Source organism: Sesamum indicum, linkage group LG9 (assembly GCF_026168435.1).
Source record: "Sesamum indicum cultivar Baizhima isolate 11 linkage group LG9, ASM2616843v1, whole genome shotgun sequence".
Lineage (NCBI taxonomy): Eukaryota > Viridiplantae > Streptophyta > Magnoliopsida > Lamiales > Pedaliaceae > Sesamum > Sesamum indicum.
In genome coordinates this window covers 5,263,598-5,275,723 of record NC_142665.1, presented here as the reverse complement: position 1 = coordinate 5,275,723, position 12,126 = coordinate 5,263,598, and the positions used below count along the sequence as shown (strand labels likewise).

The window sequence follows — 12,126 nt, the reverse complement described above, 5'->3', positions numbered from 1 at the left end:
ACCAACAAAACTTGAATGAGAATCGGACAGAAACTACGAAATGAACTTCTCATTAAATGGATATTAAAATAAGAGTGTGATTTATAATTTTTTGAAAAACGAAAAAGTATTAATTTATAATTTGGCAAAGGTAGGGGATTTCTTTTGGTCGATGGCTTCTTTGAATAGGCAAACAAGATCCCAAAGCACACTCTGCACTTCTTAGTCAAAATATATATAGTTGGAAACTTGAGGAAGAGAACAAACATGGGCTTATAGTTTCTCATGAACAAATTAATCATAAAGTGAAAAACAAACAAAGACACCAAAAGAAGAGGTAATGTTTCAAGTGGATCAAAGCAATAAATTGGAGTAAGTTTCTTAGTTATATATGACATGAGAACCAAAATTCTCAAGTATCAACGCCGGCCCCTCTCTTCTAGTGGAAAATTCACATATTACATTTACTCTGCACCAAATATCAAAGGATACGAGTCACTCCACGTCAACGTGACATGACTTAATTCTAAGTACTTTGAAACTCCCAAATACCAACATGTAAGAATTTTTGTAGACAAAGATGCTTTAATTATAAGTGAAACACATTGTCTTTTACATGAGAGGGCTATTGAGAAGTCCATGCAAATTAGATGAGCCAATTCCACTCCAGCTGCTAAGTCTGTTGGAATCAAGTTCCCCATGCATGTTTCCATCCCCACCAACACTCTGCCATGGGAATCCCCAAAACCCTATGCTGCTACTTTCACCTTCCCTACCGCTACTGCACATTTCTTGCTTCACTGCTGTGGATGTGTTCGTTAAATCCTCGAGTCCCAGTAATCCCATTCCTCCGTTTTCCAACCCGAGGTTGATCCCATCCCCAACTCCGTAGTTGTACATATTGTGAAGCCCTCTTGGGGTTTGATCAAGAAATCCTACCCTCAATGCATCAAAATTCCCAAGAACATCGGTCCTAGGCATTGGAAAATCATGCTCATCGAATCCCAATTGCCCGGCTGTTTGTTTTTGAAGCCTGGCTATTGCAAGGCTGAGGTCGTTGGCCGAATCGTAAGAGAAAGGAGCGAAAGGCGGCGGAACGTTGGGGCTGGGAATTGTTAACGGCATTGGTTGATGATCATGGTTTCTCTTTGAAGAAGAGGAAGAAGATGTGGATGACGATGAGGAGGAGGAGGACCTCTTGTTGTTCTTCCTGCAGCCTCCTCCAACCGGGACATTCCTCAAGGTTCCACCTTTGGTCCAGTACCTTCTGCATGATTTGCAGAAGTACCTCGGCTGAGAGAGGCTGTAGTTGTTGTAGTAGCAGAATTTGGTGTTGGTGGAGTCACATCTTGGGCATTTGAGGGCTTGTTCAGCTGGCCTTGGCTTCTTCTCTTGCTGTGGCTTTGTGCACACGAACATGCTTTCTAGTGTTTGGGAGCCCATTTCCTGAACAAATTTGAGAAGATAATCTCATGAGCTTGAGAAAGGCGTAAGTAACGTATCAGTATTGAACGACCAACTCATCTAAAAACTTAAATTGTTATAAAGGTGAATGTTGAGGTTGAATGACGGCCTCGTCTAAAAGCTTAATATGTTTAAAGAAAAATCATTTAATATTTGATATGCTCCCCAAGCGCTAGCAGTATTCTTTTCTTGTCAAGCCTTGCACATGAAACTCCTTTTTTCGTAAACGGGTTGTGGCAAGAATACTAAACGGTAAGGATTTTGATGTTTCAGAAATGTTCTGGATTTTGCTGATGCACTCAAAGACTATGTGAATTAAACTTTGGATGTACTTTTGGCACAAAATTAATCTAATTAATTAACCTAAGTTCCTCATGAATAACAAATTAAAATTACAAGATCAGGTGTAGATGATGACATGAATTACAAATATTGAACAAGAAAGGCCTGTGTTAATACAAATTGTATATTGGACACCATTAATTCATCCAGTAATTAAGTCAAGAATTAATAAGTAGACCTTTCTCTACATCAGCCTCAAAATTCCAACACCTTTTCTCTATCTTGCAAGGCTAGATATATTAACTACTCAATTGAACTTTGATTTACAGAATTTGCATCCAATATAATTAATAAAGTCGCATTCTTGAAAAAACAATCTTAATGCAGAGAACTCATGTAACACAAGTAAACCCCAAATTAAAGACTACAAATCTGAACTCTAAAATTAGTACTACATATATTAGTAAAATAATGATCAACTGAAACTCAAGCAATCCCTTATTTTTCTTTAATTATGATATCTTGGACCATAAAATTAAGTATTACTCAAGCTGAAAAAAGAAAACCCACTTGATCTAGCTACCTTCTTTCAATTTTTTCTTTAATAAAGCCGTCTGTATCTAAGGGGAGGCTTGAATTTATTTACCTTCATGAAACCCATAAATCCATCTCTACAAACTCAAAATCATTCCGAAAAGGTGAAAGAGAAAACCAAAAGAAACAAGAACAATCATTTTCCCTAACCCTTTAAACTCAAATAGATAGAGATCGTATATAGAATACCAAGATGTTATGAATATTCATTCCCACCTGGAAATTATGGGGTTGTGCAGGTGAAGTATCCATAGGCATGCAATGCTAATTGATCTCTTGTGATCACCTCAGCCTCAAAGATTTTTCAACTCAACTCAGCTCCTACTACTGCAAGTTAAGAGCTAGAGAGAAGTGAAGATGAAGAGAAGTACTAATAAATGTACTGTTCTCCTGGTGGAAATTAGTATGTGACAATCATGCAAAGTTTCTCTGTGTATATATATATACACACACACATACTGCAAGGACAGCAACCAGCCTATACATACATATACATATAAAGAGAGAAGCCAAGGTGGGCTTGTCGATATGGGGAGAGAGAGAGAGAGTAATGATTTACAAGGTGGTAATGGGGATGTGTGTCAGTATGTCTATGTGGGGCCTTAGATGAAAGCAATCTCATTCAATTCAGGTGATGAGGGGGGGAGAGAGGGAGAGAGAGAAGACAAGGTGGATCTTCCTTCGTTTCAGATTCCGATGAGTTCCTTCGGTGGGTCCCACTAGCGTGGGAAAGCATTACGTGGACCCCCCACAAGACGCTGCCCTCCTAACGCCTTTAGGTGGGGCCCTCTGCGCGTTTTTGCTTTAATTCCTCGCGGGCGCAATTTCCAAATACTCGTCACCTGCTTTGCCAAATATTCAAGCAGCGCGTGAATGAATGACGTGGATTTAATGTTTATTATTTAAAATTTTATTACATATTTTTCTAAAAAAATTAGTTTTATATCATTATGGGTATTAATTTCAAGTACAACTAAATGTACGCGGCCTCCCTAAATCTCATAACTACACTAAAAGATAAGAACATAGACATATAAACAATTTATTTTTCAATTCTCATCTAAATAATACTCTTATCCTGTGGCAGAGAAAGTCATGATTAGAAATGATAATGGGTCTTAGACTAAATTTGAGATCTGATCTATTAAGAACTTAAATTGAGACATGTTACTCTCGAGTTTGGATCTGACGGATTGAACCTAGTGAACCTATTTAAAAATTCAAAAATATTAAAAATATAACACTATCATAAAATTATAAATATGAAAAATAATATTATTGAAAGGGATTTTCTTTTTAAAATTTATATGTGCATATTTAAATCATTATTTTAATTTTAAAAAAAATATTAATTTTATGCATAGTGTGTAACTACAAATCAAATATACAATATGTAAAACAAATAAAATTAAAGGACCGTTAGAGTTAGGTTGGAGTGTATAACAGCAAGACTAGGACAGGCCTGTGTGCCGAACCCCTTAGTCATGACATAATAATAAAAAGAGGAACGTCTAATGTTAATTATTGATCAAATATAAAAATCAATATTATCATCATATATTAATTATTGAACGATTTTTAATGAACAGAAAGTCATATTTTACTATCTATTTATATATGTCTATTTCATAATTATTTGATTTCGTGACGTTTTCAATCATTCTACTTCTAACTCGAGTTTTTCAAGGAAAGTTGCTGGAGAGTGTAAAACCATGAGTTTCATTCTTATTCATAAAAGGCAGTAATTAATGTCCTAGCAAGATTGATCCTTTTTACTTATTTATTTGGATTCTGCACAACCATAATTACCACACTAATTATGAGGGAATCATGTGTGTATGAATTATTCATATTTTTCAGAGAATTACACGTACATCCATCATAAACATCAACGTTATTTATACAAATCATCCCTATTTTTTGAAAAATTACATATATACTTTTTAAAAATATCAATATCATTTTATAAAAACTATCCATATTTTTTTACTGTCATAGATGATTTCTGTTTTTAAATAAAAAATAATTTATTATCAATAGAACATAAATTAAGGGTGAAAATAAAATCATCCCTTATCAAAAGGAAAAACACACACTACTTATAGCCAAAAAAAAAAAAAAAAAGAAAAGGTAGATACCTAGTTGAAAATAAAAGAAGGCTAATATGTAGGTAGCCAGTTGGAGGAGAGACATTAATCCTTTCATCACTTTATTTTTGTCCCCTTCTTTCTTCTCATTCCAAAATCCAACTCATTGTACTAATCAATCATTACTTCAATTTTCCTTATCCATTTACGGAAAATTTTATTCTTTGTCTTATAATTCATATTTTGTACTATTTTAGTCCCATTACATATTAATTATTGAAAATAATTTTATAATTTTAAAAACTTCTCACTTTTTATTTTTTCTGTTAGAAAATTGATGAAAAAAACCATGCAAAGTTACGTGTTTTTCTATAATTCGAGAAAATAACGATCATATACCTTCATATAGTTTTATCTATTTCATATCTAATGAAAATTGAGAGAATGACTGAAAATAAACCTTTTTTTTTTTTTACAAATTATGGGATTATGTTAAAAATTTTGTAAGCAATAATATTGAAAGTGATTATAAATTATGAAATAAAAATTATAATTTCTCAATATATATATATATATAATAAAGGAGTAATTACACTCTCTTGTTATGAATTTGGTGTAATTCATGGTGTTTGTCTCTATATAATACATAAGTTTCTCTATTAGTAAAAAAAAAAAAATTCAGAAAAAGGTTATATTAACACTCAATTGGCTTATGACTGATTTATTATAGGTCAAATAAATTTTTATAACCAAAATACTCTCATACGTCTTTACGTGTTAATGTATATGAAGAGTATATCTTCATTGTTATAAGAGTAGAATTTAGTCCAAAAAATTATTCGAACTGCAATAAATCAGTAATCAGTCAATAGAGGGTAAATATTAATTCTCAATCAATTTTTTTTTTATCAATGTTAGCAAATTCAGTAAATCTTGACTAACGTAGGAATTTATTTGTTAAACGAAAGTAATTTCAAGAGTATTATATGTAATTTTTCAATATATAAAATTTATGTATAGTTATATCAAACTTAAAATATATATATATAATTTTCCGTCTAATAAATCTAGAAACACATGCAAGCCATAAGAATCTCACACCCAACACACACTAAGAAAGAAAAAGAATTGTTGGGAAACAATTATTAATGGTTGTGTTTTTGCAACTCCTACGATTTAGGGAGCAAGATTCGATATGTTGTACGGTGCGAAAATCAATGTTGCCCCCAACAAATATTCTAACCTGTCATCGTCTGTCAACTTGTCACATTTCACCACCAAATAATCATTCTTCTCACCACATCCCACCCCATCGCTCAATCCCTTTCTCCATCTTCCAAATTCTTTTAAATACATTATCCAAATGAATTACAATTAGAAAATACAAATTATATATATGTTTTAGTGACAATTTTATATGTAATTTTTATTAATAATAATTATATAATTATAAGATAAAAGTTGTTATCACTTAATATATACTTTTAGTGATAATTTTAAAATTGACACTTAATATTTTGTGACTGATATCATATTTTCTTGTAGTGATTTTTTAAGGATATACATAAATTTTTTAAAAAATAAAGATAATTATATAATACGTTTATGATAAATGTAAGCGTGGTTTTTTTCTTAAATATAAATAATTTATATAAATAAATAATAGATTATGAAATGTATGGTGTAATGATCCCTTACAATAATGAATAAATTGGGGGTGAAAGGTTGGCAGAGATAATTTGGTGGGCCCATAAATGTAAAACAGTGGGACCATACTATCATAGTGCAAATCAGGACCAGTCAACAAATATTGTTGACTGGTCAATAAAAATGAAATATGATGAGACAAAGTGGAAATAGAGATGGGAAACTGTGCCAAACTACAGTGCCATGTTTGGTTGCATCTCTGAAGCAATTGTGCCCCAAACCTTTTCTCACCCGATCATAATTCCAAATTCTTAAGTTCTTTTTAGAAAAAATGCATCAATAATTCTTGAAATTGAATTAATTACACAAATATTTTTATTTTATTTTTGATAAATTTACAATTACGTCCTTTGAGATAGTGCCGATATAAATTACCTCAAAAATTATCTATGTAAATTCTTGCCCCTAGTGAGATACCATTAAATTGATGTAGTTATTTTAATATTTATTTTTCTGAATAACTAGTAGTTTTATTAATATTTTTTATTTTTGTTTAGTTATAAGAAGTAACATTATTGGAGTACATAATATTTCTAATGAATAATTACACTCCTCTTCTCTAAAATTTTGTATAATTACACGTAAATTCTATATGATTTGGAAAATTACATCTAGCATCCCCGGAGTTTGTTTTTGTCTAAAAAATAAATACATCCATTAATCAAAATACACTGGATTTGTTGATATTAATAAAGTATTGAATTAGAATTGATATTTACCTGTAATTGACTTAAAACTGACTTATTATAGGTTAAACAATTCTTTTCAGACAAAACTATTTTTATAACGGTGAAGATATACCCCCTCACATGCATTAACGTGTGAAGATGTATAAGGGTAATTTAATTATAAAATAATTTATTTGACTTGTTATAAGTTAGTAATAAGTGAATCGAGTGTAAATATAATTATTTTTATCCAAATTTTTTTATTAATATCAGCAAATTCGATGGATTTTGACTAATAAGAGACTAATTTGTTAGACGGAAGCAAACCTTATAAGTGCTAGATATAATTTTTCAAACTACATGAGATCTCTGTGTAATTACGTCAAACTTCAGAGGAGGAGAGTGTACTTATCCCTGTTTCTAATAGTTGGTAAGTTATTCAAATAGATGAGGGTTTTTTTTTGTCCAATTTTATATCTGATTATTAGAATATTTATCCATTTTAATTAAATTTCGTAAAAAACTTAACAATTTGGACCGTAGTGAGATCTATTTAAAAGATGAGGGGTGATTACAATACATTTAAAATTTGAGTGACTAAAGTTGGATGAGAAGTTGAAATGGTCTAATTAAGAGATATTATTGTCCATATTACGTAATATATAATTACTGATAATATATTAATATTGTCAGATGATTATTTTTTTGGGTTAATATATTCGTATTTAATTTAAGTTTGATAGCGTGATCAGTGAGCAATGAGCTTTATTGTTTTTTGGCTTAAAATACAATTGGCTAAATAATAAAAAATATTTACTTTAAGCATAGTTTAGTGTTATGGTATGTATTGTCAAAGGAATATGCAAAACTTCATCACAGATCAAACTACTTTAGAATGTTACCCATTTCCTTCACATGTGATTGACTTATGATAGTGGGAGTTGTGTAAGTTCACACACAGAGGATCCATTTCCAGTGCTTTATAGTCACGTTAGAAAAAGAATTGAGTTTTCGTTATAATATAAATATTCACGATTTTAATATTGTGATAAATTATTATTATTAACTATGGTCGAACAAAATTTAAATTTTAAACATCCCAAAATAATTTTATATTTTTCATCGGACTTATCATTCATTCTTAATATCCACTTTCAAAGAAATTATTGTATATCATTATTTTTTGTTTTTACCAAATCTAGATTTATATAATTTAAATTAAATGTAATGTTTGTTTGCATGTACAATAGAGTGTTCTGGAAAGTAGAGAATAATACCTCGAGAATTCGTTTGAGAATCGGGGCGAGGAGAAGGTGGAGGGATAAGGCGAGTAATTGGGTAGGCAAGATGGGACCCAGGGTAAGCAAGTGGTCGGCGTAGTGGACCCAGAGGATGAAACCCAATCAGGAAAAGTTTACGTGGCACGCGGAATACGGCTGGCTGACGAATATTTCAGTTTTACGAGGAAAGAACACTGTCCAAATCAATCCCTTAGTGGGTGGGCCCCCCTGTTTGTTTATACACTTATCTCCCTTGTGAAGGAAAGTATCTAAAATTCGTTTTTCTTTATATTTCTTTTTTAATTTTGAAATATTTGTTTGCAAGAATATGAAAATGATACATATTATTTACGTATGGAAATAAAATTGTGATTAAGTACTTGTAAACCAATAATGCCTTAACAGATTGAGATCATATGAACAAATTTAAAGTGGATTCGAGTTGTATGAAATATGTGTGTATCTATCTTACTTTTATATGACTATTTGTATCATCTTATATGAATTAGTCTAATTTATTTATCATTGTTAGTCATATTAACATATGTATTACTCATAGTATCGAAAAAAAATAATTTTAATTTTTTTATTATTATTAGTAAAAAAAAAAAAAATTTTCTTTAAGTTTTAAAATTTATTTTGATTAATTCCATGAAAAGTTGATTAGGTACATGGTGGGAATAAAATTGCCTTCTGTTTACGTAGAAGAAAGATGACAATATGTTTGGATGGGCGGATCAAAATTTAAGAATTTAATATTTAATAAAATGAATATTAATAAAAATAAGGATTGAATATTAGTAATTGGCATGTTACATGAGTGATGCCAACTCCCACTCCCATATTTCATTTTCTTTAAACAAATTCTAATCTAAAGTCCAATCACAAGCCACCCATTAGAATAACGGCCCAAATTGGCCGGGCCGTTTCAAGTGTACAAGAAATCAAACTATCAACTTCAACACAAAGGGGAATACGACTACTTATGCATAAGACAATGAGTTTTCTTTTCTAAATCAGTTGTTGTATAAATAAGTTCCTTTTAATTTCATGTATTTTAGTTATATATGGATTCCTTTTTCTGCAGGTAAAAAAGAATTTACTCTTTAATGTTCTGAGGATTATGTGTACAACCAAAAGGGTATTCGGCTAATGAACTGATTCCTGAAATATTCACAACAAAAATCTCAGTGTTTGCACATACACTCAGGCACTGGATAGGCTAACACATCTCTGTCTAACTTCTTCTTCCTCCACTCCGGTTGCCCCTTTGAATACTTATGCAGCTTCTGGATCGTGCGTCTGAATTTCTCGTCTGATACCGATGTGTTTTCTAGCAACGGAACTATCATCCGTTTGTTTGGCTTTATGTACTTCCTATGTCCTACGTATGCACGATGACCCTGCAAAACCACACTATAAAGTCGGTCTTTTTCTTTATAAGTCTGCACATACATTGAATATGCTTCAATTGCTAGTATAATATGCTTCGTCGTGGTGTATAGCCTAGAGACGTATACCTGCATAGCTCGGCCCATGTTGCCTCCATGGGAAGGCAGAAAAACATCACTGCTTAGAGACACGATGTAGTCGATGGCCGCTAGGACGGAAGGTCTGTTCAAGTAAGGCGTCAGCTCCCCTTGTCGTGCTAACGTCTTTTTCGTTGCTATGTTTGGGAACTCATGCACAAGTGGTTGTATTGCGCAGCTGCCCCCAAATGGTTCTCCTCCGGCTACATATATACGAGCATTGCTAGGTGCTCCTAAACCCCTCAGGAGTCTGCACATCAAAACTATTGCTCATTTCTTCAGCAAAAACACACAAAAGTGAAGTAAAGTATACAGCTCACCTTGCCACTTCTCTTGCACTGAGAGGACAGAATCCTGCAAGTCTTCGTGCAGATTTCGTCATGTTAAGTTTAGCAGTTAAGAAATCGGGATTAGACTCCCGATCCTTGTCTATGATTTCGTCGTATTCAGGTCCTAAACCTGTGGTACATCCTGTTCTGATCCACACATCCTTCTCTATCCTTAGATGGAGAGCAATGTAAGGACCTTCAATCCACATTCTCCTTGCAATCTGATTGCCAAGGTTCTGGATTGGAGAGGTGAATCTCAAAGCATGAAATGCCACCTACAAGAAGAGACAAAGGTCGTGAGGGCAGTGAGTTCTGTCTTAATAATGATATCTCAGACCACTGTACAATAGATCGTGAAGTTTGTTATCTGCTACATTACCTTACACCGTAGCTTCTGAAGATCGGGAGGAAGATTCTTGGAGAGCCTAGAATCAAGCCCTTTTAGTATAAGAAAACCTTCTTCGTTTAGCTGCATTGGTAAGTGTAATCCCAGCATAAATCATACACAGCGACTACGAATGAAGACATACAAAGGGTTTGACTGCTGGAATCATTTTCTTACTTGGTGAAAGTATCTAGCACGAATCCAAACCGGTGATACATGAAATGGGATTTGATTTTCAATTGACTGCATTGAAACCAAATGAGTAGAGGGGAGGGACGATACGACTCGAACATCAGCTTGTAAAGTCTTCTTGAAATGTTCCAAATCGAATATATCTGAGAATTCACTGCAAAAGTAAAGCATTCACAGTTTTATACATTACAAAAGTGGAAGACTTAAAGAACCATAAAATCTGTATATCATTGTGCAATACACTTGCACATAGTCAACGATGATTCAGACAAATGAAAGGAAATCCATTGTATAGATCAAACAAGAGAAACCAAAAAACAGCAAAGAAACTAAAATCATTTCTACCTTTCATCTCCCCATATGCGATTAACCTGTAAAACAGGAACAACCAGAGCAGCTTCAAGAATTCTTGCTATGACAACAGCATCAACAATCTGATTCCTCTGCTGATTCAGTCCTCCAGAAACCACCATAACCAAGAACCTCCGTTTCTCCTTGGAAATTCTAGCCGATGCTTTTCGATAAGCAAGGCTGAAATCCAAGCACGGCCGGTACCCTTCACCATCCGGCTGCTGCCAGAACTCCTTCTCCTCTGCAGAAAGATTGAGATTTGCACCCACCCCATGAGCAGGCAATGGCACCATCACACTGCTCGACAAAGTGGGCTCATCGTTTCTCGGGTAACCTTTCGAGATTGAGGAAAGAGAGGCCAGCAGGATGGGAGATAACGGCGATGAAGGTGAGATTGGAGGGCATGGCATCGAGTTGTGAGGAATGCCATAGAAAGTGAGGACGCAAATTCCCAAGAAAGAGGAGAGTGTTAAGAGGGAGAGAAGGAAGAGGAGAGTGGGATTAGGAGACTGGTTTCTTGAGCTCTTCATTGGAGAAACCGCTAGAAAATGAAGGAAAAATGATGGGTGCGGAGTGATGCACGAGTTCTTGAAGTATCTTGCTGATTTCGCCATGGAAACTGCTTCGAATTTCAGTGGTTCCTGCTGATGTGAATGGGGTTCTCTGAGGGTCTCTCTGATTCTTGAGCTTCGGTGAATTTTCAGACCATTCTTGTGGATTAATGGCTGGGTTGAGTTAAAGGGTGAAATTTCAGTTTGTAAATGAGAGGGGAAAGGGCAGAAGGGAGATAACAGAATCTGTTGAATTCGACAAAATTCTACGTTTACCCTTGTTTTTTGCTAGTATTTACATCATCATAAGCGCACAGAGAGAGTACTGAGAGGGTAATATTGTCATCATAGTTAGTTCGTAATTCTGTTGTTTGCGCGGCAAGAGAGGACCTGTCATTGGCCCAGAACTTTATGACTGCAAAAATGCCATTTTAATGTTGATCACTTTATTATTTTATTTCGTCTTAGTAAATTATATAGTTAGAATGGAAATAAATTATGGGGAATAACAATAATCACACTTCATTTTTTTTAAAGAACACTTAGAATTTTCAATTTTACCCCTCTCTCTCAAAAAACCTTATGAATACAAAATATAAAAAAAAAAAAAAAAGAAAAAAGATTACCAAGGTCGTCATGTGTAGTGGCTTTCTTGTTTTTTTTTTTCTTTTTATTATTGCATTTCATGGTTTTTAAGTCATTGATTGGAGATCTTAATGATCTGAATG

At 33.4% G+C, this 12,126-nt stretch overlaps 2 protein-coding genes across 2 annotated transcripts; both read right to left on the bottom strand.

Annotated features, from left to right (window-relative positions):
- Positions 1 to 333: 333 nt before the first annotated feature.
- On the bottom strand, positions 334 to 2,893 carry LOC105170685 (dof zinc finger protein DOF3.2). Its single transcript, XM_011091558.3, has 2 exons — positions 2,536 to 2,893; positions 334 to 1,425 (listed from the first exon to the last, which is right to left on the bottom strand). The coding sequence occupies exons 1-2, from the start codon at positions 2,575 to 2,577 to the stop codon at positions 592 to 594; spliced, it is 876 nt and encodes a 291-aa protein (XP_011089860.1). The 5' UTR covers positions 2,578 to 2,893; the 3' UTR covers positions 334 to 591.
- A 2,689-nt stretch (positions 2,894 to 5,582) lies between these two features.
- LOC105170869 (O-fucosyltransferase family protein) lies at positions 5,583 to 11,461 on the bottom strand. The gene is made up of 8 exons (XM_011091791.3): positions 10,842 to 11,461; positions 10,482 to 10,650; positions 10,299 to 10,388; positions 9,911 to 10,194; positions 9,582 to 9,840; positions 9,256 to 9,464; positions 6,183 to 6,262; positions 5,583 to 5,749 (listed from the first exon to the last, which is right to left on the bottom strand). The coding sequence occupies exons 1-8, from the start codon at positions 11,459 to 11,461 to the stop codon at positions 5,583 to 5,585; spliced, it is 1,878 nt and encodes a 625-aa protein (XP_011090093.2).
- Between the last annotated feature and the right edge of the window lie 665 nt (positions 11,462 to 12,126).

What these genes read in the sequence shown, in the direction of transcription:
- LOC105170685 (XM_011091558.3), bottom strand. Translation starts at nt 2,577, where the DNA reads ATGCCTATGGATACTTCACCTGCACAACCCCATAATTTCCAG. An exon ending in CACAACCCCATAATTTCCAG is followed by an intron (nt 1,426 to 2,535) that starts GTGGGAATGAAT and finishes AAATTTGTTCAG; the next exon opens with GAAATGGGCTCCCAAACACT.
- LOC105170869 (XM_011091791.3), bottom strand. Translation starts at nt 11,461, where the DNA reads ATGGCGAAATCAGCAAGATACTTCAAGAACTCGTGCATCACTCCGCAC. An exon ending in CGCATATGGGGAGATGAAAG is followed by an intron (nt 10,651 to 10,841) that starts GTAGAAATGATT and finishes TTACTTTTGCAG; the next exon opens with TGAATTCTCAGATATATTCG. An exon ending in TCCTGATTTGCACTATGATA is followed by an intron (nt 5,750 to 6,182) that starts GTATGGTCCCAC and finishes TGTATTTAAAAG; the next exon opens with AATTTGGAAGATGGAGAAAG.